Source organism: Myxocyprinus asiaticus, chromosome 19 (assembly GCF_019703515.2).
Source record: "Myxocyprinus asiaticus isolate MX2 ecotype Aquarium Trade chromosome 19, UBuf_Myxa_2, whole genome shotgun sequence".
Taxonomy (NCBI): Eukaryota; Metazoa; Chordata; class Actinopteri; order Cypriniformes; family Catostomidae; genus Myxocyprinus; species Myxocyprinus asiaticus.
This window is the reverse complement of record NC_059362.1, coordinates 16,715,684-16,743,037: the sequence shown is the minus strand read 5'-3', so window position 1 is coordinate 16,743,037 and position 27,354 is coordinate 16,715,684. Positions and strand designations below refer to the sequence as shown.

The window sequence follows — 27,354 nt, the reverse complement described above, 5'->3', positions numbered from 1 at the left end:
GCAGAGCTCTGGTAAGCTGATCATTAAATGTAGATTATTTATTAAATCAGCTATGATTGGAAGCAGGAATTGTTTCTTTACATTAAGATGGGCTTACATCTCTTTGAACTTGTAGAATTTCAGTTTTGTAGGGCACATTACGACTACACATACACATTTACGACTAGTGGTCAACCAGTATTGGTTTTCCATGGCTGATGCCAGAAAGCACAGGACCACCTTGGCCAATATATTGCCATTATGTAATATGACACAATCTAATAATGACAAATGAGATGTTCACAAAATAAGATGATTTGATGTGATGAAAATTATTTTTTGCCTATGTGGTTGGACGTGTTGATTTTAATGAGGGAAGCAGCAGCCCCACTGAAAACACTAGCTTTAGCTTAGATAAGCATGAATCTCATGCTGGTTTGGCTGATTTATGCTGGTTAGTATGGGTCTAGCTGGTGACAATATGCCACCCCGGGCAACTGCCCATGTTGCCCATGCCTAAATCCGCCCCTGCTTATCATAATGCAGAATCTGTGTTGTTTCAATCTGGACACATTCCATGCTAAGCCCCTGCTGTGCTATTGAATGTGTGTGTTTCTGTTTGTATTAGCCACCGATAACACAGGACGTGTTCATACATTTAAAAAACAGCTAGACGGAGTGCAACAGTATGGAACGGAATGCAGGTGTCTCAAAATGCATTTTTAAAAGTTGACATTGCGTCTTAAAGTCCCCATGACATGGCTTGACCTGCGCAGCTTTCTTAGCTTTATAGACGTATTTTCCATTGGAACAGGAAGTTTGGGTGGGACATATTGAAGGGATTGTCCCAACAGGCTTTAGTTTAAATCGCAGCTATGAACATGAGTTGCTTCCCGCTATTGCTAGTCAGAAATTGGTGGTATTAGGGGGAGGGCCGATCTTACTTTAAAGAGCATTTTATTGGCCAAATATTTTTGGTCAGTATTCCCGGAAGAGAACGACTGTAAATTTAAAATGTGTATATCTGCTTACAGTGAATTTTGTCAGTGTTTAGTATTATGTAAGCATATAGATGGCCTCAAAGCTAACAAACTCCATTAATGATTTCTTGGAGTCATTAAAGCGTTGTTCTCATTGTGCGAGATGCCAAAAAAGCATAGAGATGTGTTACAATAGTCACAGACATTCACCTTTAGGGTATGTTTACTTAGAAAACCAGCAGTACTTAAGTCTGAACGGGGCGTTCACACCGCTAGTGACTTTGTCGCTTGATGTCACTAGTCCCTGTACTGTGAAGTCACTAGTAGACGTTCTTAATGCTGTTGCTGCAACGTTGTTGGTAGACTGCACAACTGGCCATAGCTTTTGAAAATCTGATCTCAGATGAGATGTACTGCCGTTAAAACAAAGATATCATTCTAATTTGACAAGGAATAAGTTCTTTTGCCTCTAAATATTAACATTCTGCAGGGGAGAGGGTTTTATAAAATGTGCATCAGTGCTCATTGCATCATATCATTAACAAGACAAATAATCTATCAATGTATGAATTAAACTCACTCAGAATGCCGACAGTTTCTGATATGGTTTTCCACGCACCAATGTTTTAATATATACATGCATGCGAGTACAGACAAAAGATACTAAACAGTGAAATCCCTCACACCATTATAACTTTTTTGTATATCCTGCGCTCTGCTCCAGTATTTCACAGGAGATGGATGTTGTGAGCTCCACTGTCTTTTTTTAGTTGCTTCCGAATGTAATGCGTCATTTGCATACAGTTAAACTTTTCTCAACTTTATCGTGTTGCTTAGAATGTTTAATGCGTGCTATGTAGCCTATGAGACAACATCACCTTGCATTACTGGCGACAGAAACAAGGTACAGAGCAGGCAGGCCTGAACACTTGCTGCCCAAAACAAATAAATATTCAATAAACGTCAGACTGCACAGAACAAGAAGTTACCAAACATAACAGAAAAATTTACAATAAAAACTTTTTAAATAAACTTGCAAACAGTGAAACCACGCAAGCTCATTAAGCCCTGTACATGCTGGGAACACTAGCTCAAAAAGTTATGTAACATGTACTCAAATGAGCACATAAATATGACAAGGTTTTCTACTTGGACTGATACATGATGATACATTGCAAAGATAACTATCAATCATAAATAATATTTACTTATAAGCTAGAGCATTCATTTTTACATGTTTGAATGTAGAATTTAGTTAATATTATCATGTTCTCACTTTAACTTATTCAGTGTAGAATGCACTTAATCTTTTCTGTTATATTTACTAAACCACAAAATCATGTTTGTATATTATTTCAGTGCATTTACTGTTGTCCCAAACTTTCACTTTCTTTCTTCCGTGGAACACATTGTTTTTCCATTATATATATATATATATATATATATATATATATATATATATATATATATATATATATACAGTTGTGCTCAAAAGTTTGCATACCCTGGCAGAAATTGTGAAATTGTGGCATTGATTTTGAAAATAGGACTGATCATGCAAAAAAACCCTTGAATGTTTGGCCTTGTTACAGACACACAAGGTGACACACATAGGTTTAAATGGCAATTAAAGGTTAATTTCCCACACCTCTGGCTTTTTAAATTGCAATTAGTGTCTGTGTATAAATAGTCAATAACTACGTTTCCATCCAAGGATTTTTTGCTAAAAACGTTTTAGCGTATCAAAATAAAGCTGATGGAAACACAATTTATCGCTAAAATTTCACAAGTGTCGACATAATATTTTTCTGTTTAACTCTAGTGCATAAACTCTATGTCGATACATCAAATGTCGCGAAAAACTGGTTTGGAAACACTTTTTGTCGAGAAAATTGGCATTAACGCAAAAATGTAGTGTCACATGACAGAATTTACCCCAATCGTTGCCTGTGTTAATCATGACACAAGGTATAGGATCCTTGAAAGCCAATTTATTGTACGTGATTATGGATTGATCTGTACGGCATAAAGATCCGATCACTCAAACATGACACTTCCAGGAGTGCCAACACAAATATCTCGTTTCAAGACATGCACATTTGACAAGTGCACGGAGAACAAATGAATGGCCACTCTTTGCGATTAATTTAATCATGGTAGACATCCGTTTATTTATTAAAGCTGCTTTTCTAGACCATTCAAAATAATAGACCGCAGTCACGGAATTAGCCCACAATACAAAAAACATATAATTTCTGTGCACATATGTTTTAAATTAAAAATATATGCACAATACTAGAATAAAAGCTTCAGTGTGGTTTTTTGGAACACTAACATATAGCCCAATTTTATTAAATTATTGTTTATACTTTTGAAAAAATGCTGGCAAAATTCCCTGTATTAAATTAAATAAATTGCCAAACGAAAAACGCATTAAATTAAAAAAAATAAATTACCAAATGAAAAATATAATATTTTTAGACCTATATATGCCTTTTCTTTACACAAACTTAAATTAGCCTTACCCTGTTCTGCAGACTAATAAAGTCGGCTGAATGACATTTTCTACACTTCAAGACTATAAACTATCAGAACTATTTGTCCAATGCGGAGTTCACTTTCAGAAAACAAGCTTTTTTTTTTTTTTTTTTTTTTTTTGTGATTAACATTTTTATTAATTTTCAAAACAAAGAAAAACAAAACATATATACAATGATTCAACATTAACTCCCACTACTTTCCCTCACCAATCAAGAACCCCACCCGACCCCAAACGAACATCCCAGTGGTCTTACATAAGTACACACATTTACAGAGAATAAAATAATATATATATATATATATATATATATATATATATATATATATATATATATATATATATATATATGTGTGTGTGTGTGTGTATGTATATGTGCATATATATGTGTGTGTGTGTGTATGTATATGTGCATATATATATATATATATATACACACACACACACACACACATACATACATAAACATATACATATATACACACATACACCTATAATAAACATACAACTCTAAACTATACCTCTCTCTCCACAGACCCACTGTGAGAGCCCCCCAAAAACGTCAAATATCTACCCCATTTCCCAATAAAAGAATCCCATATCCCCAGCCTTCTACATGTTACCTCCTCGAAGGCTGCCACCCTTCCCATCTCCTCGCACCACTCCCGAATTGAGGGTGCTCCCACCGACTTCCAACCCCTTAAAACAATCTGCCTGCCTATCATCGCACTAGTGAGGACCCAATTGTTTATGTATTTATCACCTACGTCGATGACCACCCCATCACCCAAAACACAGAGTCTGGGGCAAAACGAAATCTGAATGCCCAACACGTCACACAGAACACTCTGTACCTTCAACCAAAATTCCTGAATCTCAGCGCACCACCAAAAAACATGGGCCATGTCTCCTTCCTCTGATTGGCATCGCCAGCAGGTGGATTTGTCTTTAAGACCAAGCCTATACAATTTAGAGTGTGTCCAATAGAACCAATGTAAAATCTTGAATTGTATAAGGTGCACCCTTGCATCTCTCGATGCAGTTTTTATGTTTTTTTTTAAATCCTAGCCCATTCTCTCTCCTCCAATTCCAGGTTTAAATCTTTCTCCCATAATCTCTTGAGAGTGGTTGAGACTCCGTCCCCCAGACTCTGAATTAATAAGGAGTAATACACAGATGCCTTATGGCCCTTTCCAAAAGCAGAAATCACCACTCTTAGAGTATCTGCTGCTTTAGGTGGGTGTATGCTATTCCCAAAAAATAGTACAGAGCAAATGGCATAACTGAAGATACCTAAAGAAAACTAGCTTTTGAACATTTTCAAACTTTTAAATATTTTAAATCTAACCATCTTTACCTCGGATCGCATTTGCTGAGCTTCTTCAGAAAATGTAAATTGCATTATGACACAAAAAATAATTTGACAGTCAAGTTCAGTTGGTCGTTAAAAGTTGCTGGACATACGGGACATAATGCAGCTGTGATGGCAATGCTTTAGATTAGATGATTGTTCAAAATAGCCTATTGAATATCAGGAATGTATCATATGTAAACCCTGAAATTACACAGCATCAGTTTTTCTTTAATAGCTGTGCACACATTATATACACATCGATGGATGGTATTTATACTAAGACCGAAGGTTTCCCCCACTACTTGGTGCAGGTTGACAGCTTGAACAGGGCCATGACGATTCACATTCGGGTTGGAACCGGTGGCAACCTGCGATAGGCGCAACATCAGGACCAATATTACAGTCCTATCAGAAAGGCAACTGCTCCCTTTTGATTGCAATTCCTCGTCTTCTTATTGCATTTATTTGTGAAATTAAAATGACAGTAAGCTGGCTAATTTCAATGAATTGTCTAAATACTCTCCCCATTTTACGAAAACTTCAGGGGAAAAAAATTAGGGACATCTGGGAAGCGAATTAGCGATAAACACTCATTTCTGAATGGAAACGCCTTCAGGGCAGATTTCTTTTGCGCTAAACCAAAACTTATGCGACAAAGTGTTTTTTTAGGCATGATGTCATCACGCACACCATTTTTATCGATAAAAGGAATGGAAACAGGCATAAGACGGCAAATTTACCAATTTTTTTTTACGCATTTTCACTTTGTCGACAACAAAATAGCTCGAAAAGTGGATGGAAACTAGGCTAATGAGTTTGTTAGCTCTCACGTGGATGCACTGAGCAGGCTAGATACTGAGCCATGGGGAGCAGAAAATAACTGTCAAAAGACCTGCGTAACAAGGTAATGGAACTTTATAAAGATGGAAAAGGATATAAAAAGATATCCAAAGCCTTGAAAATGCCAGTCAGTACTGTTCAGTCACTTATTAAGAAGTGGAAAATTCGGGGATCTCTTGATACCAAGCCAAGGTCAGGTAGACCAGGAAAGATTTCAGCCACAACTGCCAGAAAAAGAAAAAGAAAAACCCACAGGTAACCTCAGGAGAAATATAGGCTGCTCTGGAAAAAGACGGTGTGGTTGTTTCAAAGAGCACAATACGACAATACTTGAACAAAAATGAGCTGCATGGTCGAGTTTATGCACTAGAGTTAAACAGAAAAATGTTATGTCTACACTTGTGAAATTTTAGCGATAAATTGTGTTTCCATCAGCGTAATTTTGATGTGCTAAAACATTTTTTGCAAAAAATCCTTGGATGGAAACATAGTTATTGACTATTTATACACAGACACTAATTGCAATTTAAAAAGCCAGAGGTGTGGGAAATTAACCTTTAATTGCCATTTAAACTTGTGTGTGTCACCTTGTGTGTCTGTAACAAGGCCAAACATTCAAGGGTATGTAAACTTTTGATCAGGGCCATTTGGGTGATTTCTGATATCATTATGAATTAAAAAGGAGCCGAAAAACTATGTGATAATAAATGGCTTCATATGATCACTATCCTTAAATAAAATAGTTTTTTTGCATGATCAGTCATATTTTCAAAATCAATGCCAAAATTTCACAATTTCTGCCAGGGTATGCAAACTTTTGAGCACAACTGTATATATATATAAATATATATATATATATATATATATATATATATATATATATATATATATATATATATATACTGTATATATCAATAATGGAAAAACAATGTGTGTGTATGTATATACTGTATATATACTGTACAGTGAATTTGAATAGTGACTGATGTTGTCATCCTACCTTTTATGTTTCACGGAAGAAAGTCATACAGCTCTGGAATAACATGAGGGTGATTAAATAATAGTAATGACACAATTTTGGGGGTGAACTATCCCTTTAAAGCTTATAATCTGAAAAAACATAGTCTATGAAAACATCTCCTTGTTGCACTATGGCTCCTGTCAGTGTGCATTAAAAAATATGTTCATTTGATATGGTTTCATTATATGGTTCAACGTAGGCAACAAAAATTGCTGTATTTATTCAGTGCCTAGTTATTACAGATTGGTTTGTTTTGCATGTTGCAGGTATCAGGTGATCAGCACTCCTACAGACTTCTTCATGGTGATGGAATACGTGTCTGGAGGGGAACTCTTTGACTATATTTGTAAGCATGGAAGGGTAAGAATCATCTGTTGAGCTCTCACTGATAGTGTCAGCTGCTGACTAAGAGCCACTTAGAATCATGCAAAAGGCCATTCACCTCTCTTGCTTTCTGTCCAAAGTAGGGCTGAAACGATTAGTCGACGTTATCGACAACATCAACCATAAAAAAATTGTTGACAGAAATTTTTATTGTTGAACAGTTTGATGTCATTTAACATAACATGAGATCATATGAAACTAATGATGGCACGCGAGAGAAGCACTGCAGCTCGCGACTGATTGAGGAGAGGAAGAAAACACAGCTCACAGTCCAGATGTGCTCTAAACGTTCACAGCTTCAGGTGATGTAGATCGCAAAGTATGAGGGAATTATACAAAAAACCAAATACAGTAAGTAAATACAGAAGCACTCTCATTGTGGAATAAGTGGAGCTGGAGCTAAACTTGCGTTTCGAGCGTCTTTAAAGGAAACACCCTGGCGTAACATCTTTAATGCAGTTATATTTAATGCATTATAGCTTTATTCAAGTATTTATTTAAGGAAGCAGATCATGTAAATAACTACAAACTCTGAAACTGGCATTTCTCTGTGCAGTTAGCGCCTCTTCAATGAGTTGCGTGAATGTCCCGATCTAAGGGGGAGAGATTGAAACTGCACCCGGCTGATGCACACTCTGTTGCTGGGACACTCGTCCCACTCACGCATGCTTGCTGCAGCTAGATTATAACGTGATGGCTTAGGACTTAGTGAATCATAATATTTGTGTCACTGTGCATTTCTTATTAAACTTAATAAAAAGTATTTGTTTCCTTTAATTCAGTGAATGTCATTTAGAGGTATTTTTAAAAGATAATAGAGGTATTTGTCCTCTTTATTGTTAGTAAAACGTTTAATACAACCTTATAAATCGGGGCACAAGCTGAATAGTCGGTTAAGGGCTAATGATTAATCATTGCAATAATCACCTGAATAGTCGAATAATCGTTCTAATAATCATGTAGATTAGTCGATTATCAAAATAATTGTTAGTTGCAGCCCTAGCCCAGAGTTGCATGTCATAATTGCTTTTGTCATTTGAAAACAATTGAACTGTAATTCATAGACACTTTGTACCTTGTTCTGATGAGGTCATGATGATATTATTAATTCATATAATACAGTTCTGCACAACAAAACATCATATTCAGTTTTGGGAATATGCATTTATCCTTGCTAAGCAATGGCTTATTATTTTATATTTGTCACCTAATAGCAGGCTGAAGCTGTACTGCAATCCTCAGGACTCTGGCTTTTGTGGCACTAGTCTGGATCTGAGCATGGATTAACCTTTGAGTCCTCTAAACCTGTTGAGGTTATGGGGATCCAGGTTATCCAAACAGCGACTAATCCAGTGAAGTGCTTATGGGCAGGTTCTGTGAGTTCATGCGTAGGGCTTAGTCTTTGTGTTATCTAGGTTGCCTACAATGGCTCTAATTTTAAGTGGACTTTCTGATGACATGATGTTTCTGGATGTAGGGTGAAATTCACGCAAATTGGGCCACTTTTTGACAGTCATCTGAATGTGATAAAGAGGGCCAATTTACATTACCTGAATTTGCTCTACAGTCTCAATTTATCCAGTTTTTTTGCATCATTAGCCTAGATGTTAAAGGTGCACTCAGTAAAATGTGTGTTATTTAATTGAAAGAACAATGCAACCTTGGGTTGCATATTCATTGTAATGCACATTAAATCTCTTAAACGCTCATCCTCCACAATATTAATCAGCCAGCAGACTGTGGCTATCCGCTTTGCTACAGCAATCGTGCAGCCACATTCGTGATTCATGTCAGGGCGTCAACGCCAGCGTTAAGCAGTGCTTTGAGCTCCACATGGAAAGCGCTGGCAAACAATGTCTCATTCTGCATTTTCGTGATAGTTAAGACTTGACGTGCTTCTGTGGTAATTTAATTGTGCCTTTCAATGGCAACAAAGTACTTAATTTCTATCACAGGTCCCATCTGGGCTATTTTGTACAACAAATAGCATTAAGAGGTCCTTTCCTCCTCATTTGATTACTGACACGGCTGTTGTGTAAGTGTTTGTGGTGTGTGCATCAGTGTAATTACTCCGGGCAGACACATTACAAATGTTCCGCCCTTTACCAACCAGTGTATGTGCTGCTTATTTATGCCTTAGTAATGGTAAATGCGTTAATCGCAATAAAAAAAAATTATGTGTTAAACTTTTTAAATTAATCACATGTGTTAATGCATTATCTTTGACAGCTCTAGTTATAATACATATAATTTGGCATTGATAATGTGTTTTAATGCATTATTTTGCGTTATAAGGCATAACTTTGGATTTGTAAGTGTGATTCACTTATACTTACCAAATAAGTCAATAAATGGACAGGAACTATTAATCTGAAACTGTTAAAACTATTTTATTATGTGAGAAAGAAAGTGACTATACAAGAGTAAAATATGAGAGACATAAAGCACAGTATAGGAGATTGAATGTCTGGGACAACTGTCATGTTTACAGTTCAGTGATCAATATGCAGACATATTTCACAGAATGCCACGATTGAGCTGTGTAATAAGTATTCTTAACTATAGTTAATTTACAAGAATATACAGCTGATTATAAGGTATATTTTAAGGCATTATGATTACTTCTATAATGCATTTTACAGTATATACAGGTTTCATAGAAAGTGTGAAAACTAAATGTGTTGTTTGAGTATGTTCATTGTTTTGAGGATAAATTATGTTCCATATAGTAATATGTTTTTTGTTTTATTTTGTCTCTTTCTCTCGTGTAGGTGGAGGACACAGAGGCAAGACGGCTCTTCCAGCAGATCATCTCAGCCGTAGATTACTGCCACAGACACATGGTGGTGCACAGAGACCTCAAGCCTGAGAATGTACTGCTGGATGGCAACAAGAATGCCAAGATCGCTGACTTTGGTACACACACACACACACACACACACACACAGTGTTGTGCAGACAGTGAGGGATAGTTACCAAGCAACCAGCTGCAGTTTTGAAGTCCACTCATGCGGTTTGTATAAGGCATGGTGTTTGATTATCCACAGCAGAGGAAAGGAAGAAAAGAGGCTAAATGAAATATACAAATGTTTGTCCTGCAGCTAGAGCTAGTGTTTAGCTATAGCATATATTTAGACACACTTACTTTAATAAGCTAGCCTTGGCCAATCAAATCGTGTGTGTTAAAGGAATCGTTTACCCAAAAGTGAAATTCTGTCTTATTTTTCTCACCCTCATTTCGTTCCAATCCTTATAACTTTCTGTCTTCTGCATAACACGAAAGGAGATGTTTTAAAGAATGTTTCAATCCCTGATTTCCATACAATGGCAGTTGCTAGTGACTCACTTTAAAGCTTAAAAAATCTCCCAAAACTAATCCATGCAACTTGTACGTAATATTCCAAGTCTTCTGAAGCCATATGAAATAAACTGTATTTACATGTAAGTGTGGTTCTCTGGTGCTGCTTGTCAGGTCTGTCAAACATGATGTCTGATGGAGAGTTCCTGAGAACAAGCTGCGGATCACCAAATTATGCTGCGCCAGAGGTCATCTCAGGAAGGTGAGAGGTCATGAGGTCAAAGATATTGAAATCCTGACCACCAGATCAACCAACATACAACAAACCATTGCTGTGCCGATTCTTGGCCACAAAAAGCCACTATATGCACTTTGTCCCTGCTGAAAAGACCAGCATTGCTGGTCACCAGTTTATGTTGCGATTTGGGTGCTGATCCTCCAGCATGTGATGCTGTCCCCACCAGGCTTTTAAACTAGCTTAACCAGCTTCATCTGAAAGACCATGCTGGTCAACAAGCTTCACCAGCAAGGTTTAGCTGGTGAAAAGCATGGCTATGCTGGTCAACCAGCTAGACCAGCACCAAATCAGCACTAACCAGCACAAACCTGGTTAAGCTGATCTTTTCAGCAGGGGTGTGGGATAATGTACTGTCGGATGGTCAATATCACAAAAATAAACCAGTGACAGGGTGATCAGGACCCTGACATGTACTATCCTCAATGGGTTTAATTCTGTTTTTAAAATTATTTGTATGGCCCTTTTCACAACACATATTGTTCCAAAAAAGCTTTACAAAGCATAGTGCATAACAGATTCCCCAGTGAGCAAGCCAAGAGCGACAGTGACAAGGAAAAATTAAAAATAAAACCACTAAGATATTTAAGTAGATGAGGAAGAAACCTTTGGAGGAACCAAAGCTAGCACATATTTAAACAGTTTTACAGAGCATGCATACAAACATACAGTGCTGGGTAGGAACAGATTACATGTAATATGGATTACATAATTAGATTACAAAAATCAAGTACTTTTAGTTAGATTAAATTACATTTAAAATACCTGTAATCAGATTACAGTTACATTTATATGGATTACATGATTATATAAGGCAACATCAATAAATTGTTCATAATTTATTGATCCCCCTAATTCTAAACCAGCCTACCGCTGATATACGTTCGGTAAGTCGAGTGTTTTCTGAAGAGAGGGCGAGGGTTTTGGAATTGCAGGGGGGGCTCTGTAGTGCCACCTAGAAGATGGGCATGTTCGGGGGGCTTTGTAGCACATCCCTTTTGAGCTACCGTCACCAAACTTTGTACACATATACACTGGTGTCCAAAAGTTTGGAATAATGTACAGATTTTGCTCTTAGTAACGTGAAAAAATTACTATTACAATTTGAATTTTTTTTTCAGAATTTCTTAAACTACTTCAAAGTGTTCTCATCAAAAAATCCTCCACATGCAGCAATGACAGCTTTGCAGATCCTTGGCATTCTAGCTGTCAGTTTGTCCAGATACTCAGGTGACATTTCACCCCAGCATTTGCCATAGATGTGGCTGTCTTGTCGGGCACTTCTCAAGCACCTTACAGTCTAGCTGATCCCACAAAAGCTCGATGAGGTTAAGATCCATGTAAGGATTCATGGAAAAGGAGGATGCTGGGGCCGGCTTGGCAAACACGTAGACATTTATTGTTGCACTTTTCAGTCGCACACAATAAGGCCGCTTTTCAGCAGTACACAAAAGGTTTCTTTTCAGCTTCACTACACATAAACTCTGTTGGCTTTTCAGCTCAACGCTCCACATAAACTCTATTTGCTTTTCAGTTTCACTACACATAAACTCAGTTGGCTTTTCAGCTCAACACTACACATAAACAGTTTCGTTGAGTCTCTCTCTCTCCCTGTGTCTCTCCCTGACTACAGCTCTTGCCACGGCTTTATCTCTCACCTCTTAAACAGTGTTGCCATGGCAATGCATTAAATGTCATTTATTCCTTTTTATGTATATTCACATGTTTTTGAGGTACTGGTCATGCTTGAATTTTCATGATATTTTGCACACACATCAAAGTTGTCGGCCATTAGGCCTGGGCAAATGTTAACACTTGGCCGTGGCTAGGGAGCTCTGTAGTGCCACCTTTTGACAAACATTGTGGGGTCAGTTTCTTCTATGGTCACCAAACTTGCTACATATATTGTTCTCATCAAGCCGGACAACTTTCAAAATTATAGTCATTAGCTCCACCCAACAAGAAGTCGGTTATTTTGGATTGAATGTGCATTTTATTTTAAATTGCAGGCCGTGAAATTTTGAATACTCCTCCTAGGGGATTCATCTGACTGGCACCAAACTTAGGTAATATTATGACAATACATTGAAGATGCTTATAACTTCTATGTGCATTGTATGATTTTGATGAAAATTCAGCTCCATGTTTGGTAATGGGTGCTGTTCACATTTATGTGGCTATTATGGGTCACGGTCATGGCGCCACCAACTGGCACCAGGAAGTAAGGCAATTTTAACAGACTTTGAAATAGCCCTCTTGTGTCTACATGAATTGCTTTAAAATTCTTTAGAATAATGTCGTTTATTGTAATGAAAATGTACTGCACAAACTTTGTATTTTTTTTTATATAAATAAAATATAATAAAAATATTAATTGAAATGTAAAAATACTAGAAAATCAAAGCCATTTGTCTAACCCAGTTCTGAGTGGCAATTAACTTGTTCAGACGCAGTACCAGAACTGTCCAGTAGAGGACAGCCAAGCTTCACCATTGGTGAATGATTCCCAAAAGATCACATCTTTAAAATTATCTGAGTAAACTCAATATGAATTTGAGAACAATAATACAAAAAGATCATTTATATGAAAGATTTTTCTAAGGACAGGACAAGTCTTTTTTTATAAAATGCGATAAAGATGTCGTCCAGCTCTGGAACTACCGTCGCCAAGGCCACAGGGAACGCCTCCCTCCACAATTTTAGGAGGATGAGGTGGTCAATTTGACGTGCCCCGCCCCTGTCCATTCGTCTAACCTCATAATCGAGATATATTACTCACCTTGTGACCTCAAAGGGCTCTTGCCACTTGGCGAGTAATTTAGAGACTGAGGTGGGCAGCAATACAAGCACTTTATCTTCCGGTGCGAATTCCTGTTGTTGAGTGCCCTTGTCATACATTCGGCTTTGACATTCCTGAGCTTGGAGCTAATTCTCCTGTATTAGTTGACACAAAGTGTGGAGTTTTGCTCTAAGATCAAGAAAATATTAAATTTCATTTTTACTGTTTGAAGATCCCTCCTCCTAAGCTTCCCGTATCACGTTGAGCATGCCGTGCGGCCAATGCCCATACAGCAGCTTGAATGGGGAAAACCCTGTGGAGGCTTGTGGGACATCTTGCACTACAAATAACAGGGGATCGAGCCACTAAATAAAAGGTTTTATTAAATCGTTCCACCAATCCATCCGTTTGTGGGTGGTAAACACTGGTGCGAATCAATTTAATACCTGCTGAGATGCTGAGATGTTTCGCAGGGGCACTGCTTCCAGAAATCGCATTGCATAGTCCACCAGAACTAATACAGAGCAATGCCCGTGTGCATTCTGTTCTAATGGCCCAATGAGGTCCATGCCAGTTCTTTCATAGGGGACCTTGATTAGCGGTAGAGGGTGCAATGACGTTTTTGGGGTGGCCGGTGGATTCACCAACTGACATTCATGGCATGCCGCACACCACTTGTGAACGTGTCCTAGATGGCCAGCCATTGGATTATGTTGAGCTGCCTGGAAGAGGGATTCCCTACGGCTCTTTGGTACTAATAATTGGGTTGTGTCCTGTGTCACTCGATACAACCGATCTTTAATCATTGAAAAATATGGGTATGTGAATGTGACATCAGGCTGAAGCTGTTAACCACCGATGACTCTCACGTGGTCAAACACGTGTTTGAGGGGCTCGTCACATGACAGCTCTAGAGGGAAATCCCCCTCATGGAACCCCCCGAGTACGGGAACTCCTCTTGTGTCATCTTGACATGGAGCAGATGTAGATGGCCCTGGTGCCGCCTCTCCAGCCATAGCATCGCACGTCACACGTGAGGCAACATTTTACAGGGCCCATCCACACATATTTCCCTTAATACATTCTTAAAATCAGGCCAATTCGTTCCCAAAATCAGTGGATGGGTGATGCAGGAATTAACCGTGGCCTCTACTCTATACTTTTTTCCCCTGAATAGTATCTCAATGGTAACCACTGGATACATGTGAATATCCCTGTGCACACACCACACCCTCACCCGTATATGCCCTGTGCCCCGTCTTGCACCAGGCATTGGTGGAAAGAGGTTTGAGGGAGACAGTGGAATTGGGGGACACAGACAAAGGAAAGGACCCCCTAGGTCGGGGAAGGGGTTTGGGCGGGGTTGGAAAGGTGAGGGGGGATTGAGATGCAGGGAGAGAGAGAGAGACAAGAGAGAAGAGACTCTGGAATGCTGCCTCCCGGAAATGCCATCATGTAGTCCTCGGCCAGCTGGACGACCTCCTCCAGCAACGCCAGGTGGTGACACTGGACCCACTTGGCCATCCCCCAAGGAATCTGGGAGATGAATTGCTCCAGTGTCACCAAGTCGATGATATCCACGGCGACGCAGGTTCCCTCAGCCAGTAACCATTTCCGACAGGCATCCCGGAGCTGTTGTACAAAAGCAAACGGGCAGCCGTGTTTCCTGAACTTCAGGGACCTGAAGCGCTGGCGGTTCTGTTCAGGACTACGGCCAACCCATTGCACAATGGTGGTCTTCAGATCTCTATATTCGAAGAGGCTGGTGGCAGGAAGTAGTTGAGCCGCTAGTTGTGCTTCCCTGGAGAGCAGCAGTAACAGGTGGGCCACCCACTGGTCGGGTGGCCACTTCCAGGTCGCAGCTACAGGCCCCTTTTTGTCGATCAGGCTCCGGAACACCTGCTGGTCCTCCGCTTGAGCAGGAGTTGGAAATGCTGTTCCTGCTCCAGGCGTAACTCCATGAGGGCTTGGTGTTGATTTTGCTGGATGCTAGCGAGGGACTTGATGACATTTCGTTCACTCATTGCTGAGATAAAATGCACTCACTGCCATTCACTATATAGGAAATAGGGAATGAGTGAATGATTTCGGACACAGCGATCGATTTTGATAGCATAAAAATTAATAAGGATATATATTTTATTGAAATTAGACATTTTTGATTACATGATAACATAAAAATAGAGAATCAGTCAGGTTTTTTCCCTAGTTACCCCCTGTTTTCGATGTTTTGGATAAAATGGTTAAGTCCATTTTCATCAGTGGACCCACATGTTAGGCTTGTTTGATATGTCAAATGCCTTTCCTTGAAAATAGATGAGAGCAGGCTGGTGCAGTCTGGGGAGGAGTGAAATAAGAGCTGTCAAGTCGGACAATTCTCACTTCTCGTAGTGGATCAGCCGCTACGAGATCAGAAGCAGATATTGCGTGATTCGCGTTCAATTGCTTTTTTGTTAATAAAGTGGATGCAATTTAAATTCTGTTGCTTTTAAATAAAAATGAATATGATTAACAAAACACTCGATGTACCTGTTATTTAATTCCCCACATAAGACGTGTCTTTCCATAATTTTTTTTTTAATAATGACACGTATTTTAGATATTTCAGAAATATGATACCAATCACATATCACATACAGAGATTGCACTGTCAGAATGTTCAAATATAATTTATACACATAAAAACATGATATTAGAGATAAAAACAATCAAACATTTTAAAAGAGAACAAAACATCACGGTTGTTTAAGCCAATGAGCATTAAGCTGTGTCGTCAACAAGTCATATCCCAACGTACTTGCAGTTCGCACAGCTCGGAACTGCGGCCGCCTCACTCTCACAGGAGTATTTTTGTTATACATGGTCATGATATCACAGCAAGTCAGACAGATTTCTAACCGGCATGCACCTGTCGGTGATCACCGGTGATCGGTTCTGCGTAGAACTTGCCCATCTCAGACGAGCCTAATGAAATGCATGCTGTTTTTAATTCAATCATTGGATTGGATCATAAGCAGAGAACATGAAACACAAGTAGCCTACAAATTTTGCAAGTTTTTGATATAAAAGTATTTGTTTTTATCCACACTCAAACTGCCCACCTGTTGGCCAGTGACAGTTAACAGGTTTAAAATGGGCATGTAAGATGGCCTCTGTAGCACTCCCATTTTCACCTACAGTCACCAGAATTGGTACATATATAGTTCTCATCAAGCCGGACAACTTTCTTAATTATAGTTAATAGGTCTGCCAAACAATAAGTCGGCCATTTTGGATTTTTTTTTAATTTTGCAGGCTCTGAACTTTTAAGTACTCCTGCTAGGTGATTCATGATTCATGATTCATAAATTAATGGTGAAAATGGTAAACAGGAAGTGCCTCATATCTTCTGTGTGCAATGTGTTATTTAGATCAAAATTGAGATGTATGTTTAGTCTTGGGGGCAAATCACATGGATGTGACTATTTTGGAACACGGTCATAGCGCCACCACCTGGGAGCAGGAAGTGTGTCTCTTACAACAGACTTTAAAATAGTCCTCTTATGTTTACTCAAATTGCTTCAAAATTGTTTGAAATAATGTCAAATGCCAAATGCATGTGTCCAACTTGCATTGTTTTCTGAAAGCCACCGGGTGGAAATGGACCAGTTGCAGCTATATTTATAACTATTATTACACTGAAGTTAAAGAGGTCTCAATCAGCATTTGACCAGTGGATTTACAAAAACTATTTCACTTTTAAGGAGACACAGGGCAAAAACATTACTATGCAATGTAAACACTGCCTTCCAAAACCTAATATCCTGTCCACTGCAAACGATTCCATGTCAAATCTAAAGAAGCATTTGGAGGTGTGCTTGCATGTTTTCTCAACCTTCACTAATTATTGATTCTGGAAGTCTGGACAAAAATAATAATAATACAAATAAAAATAAATCCTGGAAGTATATTAGTCTAAAAATATCTTCTTCTAAATAAAAATTATTCAAAAAATTACAGTTGGGTCAAAGGTAATCCAAAGTGATCCAAAAGCAATCAGATTAGATTACCCACAAGCTATTATCCAAGAGATTACATTACTGATTGCAATTTTTGTCAATTTTGTAATTGGTATTGGATTACAGTTTATAAGTAATCAACCCAGCACTACATACATACAGTACATAATTTATTTTGTGATAATTACCAGCTGATTGCAAATTATTCCACTTATTACACAGCTACTTACCAAATAAATAAATAAATGGACATACATTTTTAAGCGAGTAGAAGCTATTTTATTATGTGAGAAGAAAGAGAATGGTAACAGAGAGAAGAAACTAGGGCAACCATGTAGGAAATCGGTTTCTATGTGGTCAGTGGTTAATTAAAAAGTGTAGCAGTCGTTATACAAAAATATTTGACCACAGAAATCAGCAAACGACCAATCAGAATGAAATATTCCAGAGAGCTGTTCGATAAATGCTGACAGTCAGATAATCTAACATGCAAGTCTACCAGGCCACCACACCCTTGGCTGCACACATAAATATTATATCAGTCCTGCATACATTTTTTTATGTAATATCGATTGTCTTCCTTGTTCTTGATATTGTTGGAAATGTTAGGCTTCATTGAGAAAGAATGTCAGACATCTAGACACAAACACAATGTGATAGCACACACTTACACAATGACATGGGTGTTGTGTCTCAGACTGTATGCCGGACCAGAGGTGGACATCTGGAGCTGTGGCGTCATTCTCTATGCACTGCTGTGTGGGACTCTGCCATTTGATGACGAGCACGTGCCCACCCTCTTCAAAAAGATTCGTGGAGGGGTCTTCTACATCCCCGAATACCTCAACCGCTCAGTGGCCAGTCTTCTTATGCTCATGATGCAGGTGGATCCACTGAAGAGAGCCACTATAAAAGACATCAGGTTATTATTAGTCATTACATTTCATGTACTTATGCTCATTATCAATTTAACCATAGTAGTACTATACTGTAGTTATTACAGATGGGTAATACTATTCATTTTACCTACTAATCAATCTTCTTTTGAACTGAACTGATCTGAACTTCAAACATAATTTAAACATTTGTAGCATTGCACCAAGTTTCTCACTTACTTGTTAGTATGCTGTTTCTAATTTAGCCTCTGGTTATGTTTGGAATGGAATACTAGGTTACTACCTACTGAATACTATATCGTTTTTTACTGCAATACTGTGCACAGTATACATACTATATACTGTAGAAATAGAAAGAATAGATTGGTAGAATGCTATTCCGAACATAGTCTCAGTTTACTGTGTCTTTTGAATATATAAATAAACAATGGTAGGAGCTGGACTCCAAAACCTAAAAGCCTAAAAGCAGATGTATGTAACTGAAATTTGCCTTAAAGGGATAGTTCACCCAAAAATGAAGATTTTCTCATCATTTACTTACACTCGTGCCATCCCAGATGTGTATGACTTTCTTTCTTCTGCAGAACATAAACAGAGATTTTCAGAAGAATATCTCTGTAGGTCCAATTAATGCAAGTGAATGGTGGCCAGAAATTTGAAGGTCCAAAAAGCATATAAAGGCAGCATAAAAGTAATCCATAGGACTTGAGTGGTTAAATCCATATCTTCAAAAGCGATAAGATACATGTGGGTGAGAAATAAATCAATATTTAAGAAATTCTTTACTATAAATCTCCTCTTTCACTTTCACAGTACTCTTTTTTGTTTTTGCCTATTCACATTCTTTGTGCATATTTCCACCTACTTGGCAGGGAGGAGAATTTATAGTAAAAAATGACTTAAATATTGATCTGTTTCTCACCCACATCTATCATATCACTTCAGAAGATATAGGTTTAACCACTGAAGTCATGTGGATTACTTTTATTCAGCCTTTGTATGCTTTTTGGAGCTTCAAATTTCTGGCCACCATTCACTTGCATTGTATGGATCTTCAGAGCTGAGATATTCTTCTTAAAATCTTTGTTTGTGTTCAGCAGAAGAAAGAAAGTCATACACATCTGGGATGGCATTAGGGTGAGTAAATGTTGAGAGAATTTTCATTTGGGGGTGAACTATCCCTTTAATAAATCAGTGTTGATTTAAATTGAACCAAACTGGCCCTAATATTAGTATTTGTTGTGCATAGTTAAAAAATGTATTACCATATTTGTCACCTACATCTAATCATTAACTTCATTATTTTTAATCTTTAATCTTATAGTTGTGGTTGTTTGTTAAAGAGCATTCAAATGTTCACCCCAAAACAAAAATTCTGTCATTATTTACTCACCTAAATTTCACTCCAAACCCAAGTGACCTTCTTTCCTCTGTGGAAAACAAAAGCAAAAATTTTAAGAAGTCTTCACACAGCTTTTTGTCGTTCGTTGTAATGAAAGTAAATAGTGACTCCAGTCTGTCAAGCTCCAAAAAGGACAAAAATTACCATAAAAGACTTTTATTCCAAGTCTTTTGAATCCATACGATCACTTTGTGTGATGAACAGACCAAAATGTAAGTCCTTATTAACTTTCAAATCAAATCATTGATGAGCTGAGTATGCGACAGCTGAATTCAATATTGTGACAGGTTAGACATCATGAGGTTTCATTTGGATAATGTCACTCTTAACTTTTCTTCTCCTCCCTATGGCAGAGAACATGAGTGGTTTAAACAGGATCTATCTGGCTACCTCTTCCCCGAGGACCCCTCGTACGACACCACAGTGGTGGATGAGGAGGCGGTACGGGAGGTATGCGAGAAGTTTGAATGCACTGAAGCTGAAGTTCTGAGCAGCCTTTACAGCGGCGACCCTCAAGACCAGCTGGCCGTGGCGTACCACCTCATCATTGACAACCGGCGAATCATGAACCAGGCCAGCGAGTTCTACCTGGCCTCAAGTCCCCCAACCAGTTCCTTCATGGAGGAGGGCATGCCCCTGCCCCCAGGGGTTAAACCTCATCCCGAGCGGATGCCCCCACTTCTGGCAGACAGCCCCAAAGCACGCTGCCCTCTGGATGCCCTCAACACCACCCGACCCAAACCATTGGCAGTGAAGAAGGCAAAATGGCACCTGGGCATACGGAGCCAGAGCAAACCGTATGACATTATGGCTGAGGTTTACCGTGCCATGAAACAGCTGGAGTATGAGTGGAAAGTAAGTGGGCACTCAGAAACAAACACAAATGTGCAAACTATACATATACATCAAGTTCTCTGTCACATCTTTGCTGAAAAGACCTGGCATATGGTCCCCAACCTGATTTGCTAGTGTGCTCACCACTAGCTATACCAGCACCAGATCAGCATAAACCAGCATGGAACTCTACTGAAGTGCAAAACTTCTGTACATATTTTTAAAATCAAATAGTTGGCAGGATGCCTAATTTATCTTAAGAAAACCCAGTTACTAAAGCTGGCTTTGGGTTCAAAAAGAAGTGGAATGGATCATAATGCAGAGTGTCATGTGATCATTTTTTTTAATGTTGGACTATTTGTAAATTGACATGGCATCTTAAAAATGCAACGCTTATGGTGGGAGCGTCTGAATATAAGCAAGATAGGTAGATGGATGAATGGATGGACGGACGGACTGACTTACTAATTTACATATTCTGCCTTTTCATTTGGGATACATCATCAAAGATCTGGTACCGACAACATGCTTACTTATTTTGCAGGAATCCAGTTTTCCATGTTTGATTAGTCAGAATATACACATACATGTGTCAATCTGTCGGTTGTTGTGGGCTGCAGGTGGTGAACCCTTATCACCTGAGGGTGCGCAGGAAGAACCCTGTCACAGGAAATTTTGTGAAGATGAGTCTGCAGCTCTACCAGGTGGATAATCGTAGCTACCTGCTTGACTTCAAGAGCATCGATGGTGAGCATCAATCAATCATTAAAGGGATAGTTCACCCGAAAATGAAAATCCTCTCATCATTTACTCACCCTCATGTCATCCCAGATGTGTATGACTTTCTCTCTTCTGCAGAACACAAATACATTTTTTTAGAAAAATATCTCTGCTCTGTTGGTCCTTACAATGCAAGTGAATGGTGACCAGACTTTTGAAGCTCCAAAAATCACATAAAGGCCACATAAAAGTAATCCATAAGACTCCAGTGGTTACATCCATGTCTTCAGCGATATGATAAGTGTGGGTGAAAAACAGATTAATATGTAAGTCCTTTTTTACCATAAATCTTTCAGTGAAAGTGGAAGTAGAGATTTATGGTAAAAAGGACTTACATATTAATCTGTTTTTCACCCACACTTATCATATCGCTGAAGACATGGATGTAACCACTGGAGTCTTATGGAATACTTTTATGTGGCCTTTATGTTATTTTTGGGGCTTAAAAAGACTGGCCACCATTCACTTGCATTGTATTGACCTACAGAGCTGAGATATTCTTCTTAAAATCTTCGTTTGTGTTCAGCAGAAGAAAGAAAGTCATACTCATCTTGGATGGCATGAGGGTGCATAAGTGATGAGAGAATTTTCATTTTTGGGTGAACTATCCCTTTAAGCATCAGCACAGTCTCATTAATTCCTTCACCCATTTTTCAGTGTTTAAGGCATTTTGCGCAGTGGTTAGCACACCTGCATAGCTGCATTGAGCCTTGGTGCTCATGTGGGTCCTACAAGTTGAATCTGGCCTGTTGTATGTCCCAATCCCATTACCCTTCTCTCTGCTCAATAATTTCCTGTCTACCTTTCACTATACAGTATATCTGTCTTATAATGTGGCAAAAGCCCACCTTACCCAAATTAAATTTTCCAGATGATGTCATTGAGCACAAGTCAGGCTCATCCACTCCCCAGCGCTCTGGCTCTACAGCTGGTCTCCATCGGCCTCGCCTCAGCATCGACTCAACAGCCACCGTGGCTGTGGAAATGCCCCAGCTCAGCAGCTCTCTACCAGGGTCGTTCACTGGGATCACACCCCTGCTGGCACCACGACAAGGCAGCCACACCATGGACTTCTTTGAGATGTGTGCTAGCCTCATCACTACCTTGGCACGCTGAGATCCCAGGAGCCTCGCACTTATACACATCAAACATGGGGACTTACATAGGGACTTACTTACACACATACTTGTAACTCCCTGTTTAAGATTAGTCCAATAATGGCACTATCTCACACAGACATGCAGTAGCCCCAAAAAGTATTTGGATACTTAAGCCACACTTAAAGGAATAGTTCACATAAAAATGAAAATTCTGCCATTATTTACTTACCTGCATGTTTTTCCAAACCTGAATGACTTTCTTTCTTCCATGGAACTCAAAAGGAAATGTTAGGCAGAATGTTAGCCTCAGTCAGCATTCACTTTCATTATTTTTCATTATTTTTTTTCCTCATAATGAAAGTGAGGCGTGGCAGGGCGGGGCCGGGTCGTGATGAAGCCCGAGAGGGATAAAGGCGACCGGAGACGGCAGTGCGACAGAGAGAGAGTGTCAGACAGCTGCCCGTAAACCTCTCTCTGTCGCACTTCCGTCTCCGGTCACCTTTACCCCTCTCGGGCTTCATTAGCCTAATTAGGGGCCGGGTGTGCGGAATCACGACCCGGCCCCGCCCTCCGCCCTCCGCCCTGCCACATGAGGCTAACATTCTGCCTAATATCTCCCTTTGTGTTCCATGGAAGAAAGAACATTATAGAGGTTTGGAACATCATAAAGGCAAGTAAATGGTGAATAAATGTTCATTTTAAAAACTATTTTAAGTTTCCATATACTTTTTAGGACTACTGTGGTCAGAAGTTCTCCTCATCTTCATAAGGTTGAAGAATTCAGAAACTATAAACATACTTCTGATTTTATATACACATTTCTTTTGATAATACAATTATTCACATGTATTATACAGTATATTTTTATTCTCACATTGATCACTTGAGTTGTATAGTTTAGATGTTTAATAGCTATTGGTTGTAATGACAAACCAAAAGATAGGTTTATACATACAGAGCAAATGTCATTATTTAATTATATTAGAGATTATCTTTATTTTACAAAGAATGAGTATCTACTCACATTAATTTATAGAGTAAAGAACTTATATTTAGTGTTCTGAACTTGGCTTGCAGTCTAGAGAGAGCATTTACCAAATGGCAGTGTAAATGCTTCTGGTAAATATATAACAGTGAATCTCTGAGGATACACACAATCTACAATCGAAAATGCATACACATATACTGTATATTTATATATAACATGTCCGTGACTTATTTCTCTCTCTTTGTGTCTGTCTCAGAGGCCTTGCTTATATCATGGGCTGTACTGCTGTTATAGAGAAACAAATATGCTAGACAAGGGCAGACAGAGCAGCCAAAGTATAAACGTGGTGCCTTGATATGGATAAAATACAAACAGAGAAGAACAGAGATAAATGAAGTAGAGAATACGCCAGTCATTTGGTTGATATGAGAGCGCCTTTTATTAATCAGCCTTAAAATATTCTCCATGCTCCAGATTACAGAGAGCCAGAAAGAGATTGTTAAAGCGTTCTCCCTGAATTACACTTTAATTCATTATTAATTAGATCTGTTTTTGATTCAGGACCCAGATTTTGCATTGGAAATCAAGTGGTGACCCAATGCAGCTACCAAAAGTGTTTAGCATACAAAAGTAAACAAGAATGCCCTTAAAATCAAACTTTGAAATTGATTAATATTACCATGAGCTGTATAGGCCAAACAATATGCAAGTGAACCTGTATTTCATGTAGTCTGGGTCACATTATAGTTTTGTTCATGGTTTTTGAACACAAGGGCATGTCACGCAGCGTTCCCATACTGGCATCTTCCTAATTCGGCTTGCTTCTACCAAATGATACTATTTATTTTACTATTCTATGCATAAATCTATGTTTAGTTTTATTTATTTATTTGCATTTAGAAATGTTTTTCCCTGTTGTCCGCTATCACTATCTTTTTAAATAGATGGTGTTTGAACCTGATGAGACCATATAAATTTACTCAAGCCAAGAGCTTTTAGAAAGACGCGCCACGTAACCCCTTCGCTGGGATGCCTTAAATAGATTATCTACTTTAGTGTTTCTAATTGAATATCCTATAAGGTATTTGTTTGTGTGTGTGGGTTGTTTAACATCCACTGTATTTATTAGTTACACATATTTATTTTTATTTAACTCACCTCTTAAAGGAATATTCCAGATTCAATACAAGTTAAGCTCAATTAACGGCATTTGTGGTATAATGTTGATTACAGCAAAAATAATTTTGACTCGTCCATCCATTTATATAAAAAAAAAACAAAAGCAAAAGTCAAGGTTACAGTGAGAGACTTACAATAGAAGTGAATAGGGCCAATTTTTAGAGGGTTTAAAGGCAGAAATGTGAAGCTTATAATTTTATAAAAGCACTTACAGTAATTCTTCTGTTAAAATTAATGTATTATTTGAGCTGTAAAGTTGTTTAAATCGTAATTTTTATAGTCATTTTAGGGTTTTAGGGTTTATTGACATTACATCGTCATGGCAACGAAGTTGTAAAATTGGCTATAACTTTACACAGAAAATCAATTTTATCATACTAAAATCATGTTAACGCACATATTGCTTATGTCTTGTGGCTATACTTTTGAAACAGTGAGTATTTTAACAGTTAGTTTGGCCCCATTCACTTCCATTATAACTGCCTCACTGGAACCCAGATTGTTGCTTTTTTCAGAGAAAAGGAAGGACAAGTCAAATCATTTTTATTTTTTTATTTTTTATTTTTTTGGTAATCAATATTATGCCACAAATACTGTCGATTTAGCTTAACTTGTATTGAACCTGGAATATTCCTTTAAGGATTACTGGAGTAGCTGGAGTTCAGTGGGGATTCAGGAAGCATGTTTGTTTCAGCTGTCTTTGTGCCAACATGTGTGAATGAACAGCTACAACACAGCCAGCTGGGAATTAACAGTGGAAAGTGACTAAAAAGAAGAGGAGTTGAATAAGACAAATATTTTTCACAGATGTTACAAAGTAAAAAAGCAGAATTTAGGAATTACATAGTTTACAGATCTGAATCACTTGAATCAACCCTTTTAATGTGTTTTAAGCAGTAGCGGCACGTTTTTTATTTTTTATTTTTTTATTATTATCTCTTTGTCATTTTCAGATATGCTGGTTCTCAATCCAGAATTTACTCACCCTCATGTTGTTCCAAACCCATATCACTTTCTTTCTTCTGTGGAACACAAAGGAAGGAATGTTAGGAATGGATAACCTCAGTCCATATTCACTTTCAATGTGTAGGAAAAAGATTAAATGAAAGTGAATGATGATTGAGGCTTACATTCTACAAAACATGTTTTTTTCCCCCTCTCATTTTGTGTTCCACAGAAGAAAGAAAGTCATACAGGTTTGGAACAACACGAGGGTGAGTAAATGGTGACAGAATTGTCACAACTGTCACAGTTAACTGTCACAAATGGTGTTCTCTAATATTTAGTGGTCTTCCTGAATCTACCACTGTGTCTTGTACTGTACTAAATGGTTGAATGGCTACTGTAGATTGCATTGAGCAGAGCACTTGTGTGTTTTGCACCAGTTTGATATATGGCTGTAATTTCAATGTAACATTTCTAAGTGAATGTAAAATAGAAAGATAAAAAGGTTTCACAAAATCACAGAGAGGAAGTTACGTCATATCATTAATAAGAAATGCAATAGATTTATACGTTTAAAAAAGTTGGAATTGTTAGATTATTTTGTTGCGCTATTAAGGAATTTTTTGTTTTGTTTTTGTTATTGCCGAAGATTAGACTGGTTTTGGATCTGTGTGTTCATGGACAAATACAGGGAGGAATTAGTCTGAAATTCCTCCCAGAGTTTAAAGCCTTTAATACACATTCTTTACATTTCCTTGCTAATCCCAGATTCACTGCAAGAGTGACCAGAGTCTATTGAGGTGTTTTCACCTTCCCTGTATAAAAGTGCTGATGCAAAGCTTAAATAAATAGTTTAGGGAATGTTTTGCCCCCTGCTGCTGGACTTTTGTCATTACATAAAATATTAAAGGCATACTTTGAATTGGAACTGTGAGTGCTTATACTTGAAGCCCTTAAATTCAGAATGTCTTATTCAGAGGCTGGGTGATTACATAAGTCACTATTATGACAGTTTTAAGTCTCTGTTATAATATTAGTATGGCTTAAGCCGTGTTTTGCAGAAACTGGTAATTTTTGGTCAGCAAGAAAGTTTATGACCCCCATAAGTTTAACAGGGGCATAGTTTGATTGTCAGTGCTTAAACTCATGCTCAGTATATTGTCTATCTATAGGTGTTTGTGCCCCCATCTCTCTCTCTCTCTCTCTCAAAGTGTAGTCCTGTATATGTGTGAACAGCTTCCTTGTTTATAAAACCTGGAATAATCAATTTCTGCCTGTTCATGAGCCTCGTTGGGAGATGACTTCTACCTGTCACTGTTTGTCTACATGTATTGTACATGTATGTGTGTCTTTACCTGTCTCTGTGTGGTTTGAATTGTAAAAATTATGCACTGCATGGTGTTCCTGTTCTGATTTGCACTTAAATTTTTATTGTTAAAAAAAAAAAAAAAAACAAGCAAAAAAACAAAAACAAATGGAAAATAAAGAAGTATATGCATTTTGTAGCTTGCATTGTTATTTCAATTTAATAAAATGGTGATATAACATTAGCAGTTTCAAACATATGCAGTTTGGGCCAAATCAACAGTTTTGCTCTATAATACCTGCTGGAGATGCAAAACTCATTTTGGAACTTTCTAGCATAGAACAAAATTGTAACATTTTTGAAAAAAATAAAAATCAGAATAATTATGCAGCTGTGGAATAGTATATAACGTTACATGAAGCAGAATTTAAAAAAAATGAACATAACACTCACACAA

At 38.1% G+C, this 27,354-nt stretch overlaps 1 protein-coding gene across 6 annotated transcripts in view; it reads left to right on the top strand.

Moving 5' to 3' along the window:
• Window positions 1–27,089, top strand: part of LOC127410385 (5'-AMP-activated protein kinase catalytic subunit alpha-2) — a 33,584-nt gene extending 6,495 nt beyond the window's left edge. Inside the window, exons 2-9 of one of the 6 annotated variants that reach the window (XM_051645627.1) lie at window positions 6,980–7,059; window positions 9,869–10,013; window positions 10,570–10,657; window positions 11,812–11,920; window positions 18,165–18,389; window positions 20,119–20,620; window positions 21,220–21,346; window positions 22,251–27,089. In XM_051645627.1, coding sequence (XP_051501587.1) covers window positions 10,630–10,657; window positions 11,812–11,920; window positions 18,165–18,389; window positions 20,119–20,620; window positions 21,220–21,346; window positions 22,251–22,495 — 1,236 coding nt within the window. In that variant the 5' untranslated portion in view covers window positions 6,980–7,059; window positions 9,869–10,013; window positions 10,570–10,629 and the 3' untranslated portion in view covers window positions 22,496–27,089. Of the gene's footprint in view, window positions 1–6,979; window positions 7,074–9,868; window positions 10,014–10,569; window positions 10,658–11,811; window positions 18,144–18,164; window positions 18,390–20,118; window positions 20,621–21,143; window positions 21,347–22,250 lie in introns of those variants that run through there. The other 5 variants (XM_051645624.1, XM_051645626.1, XM_051645625.1 and 2 more) reach the window with 5 other exon arrangements.
• Window positions 27,090–27,354: the final 265 nt, after the last annotated feature.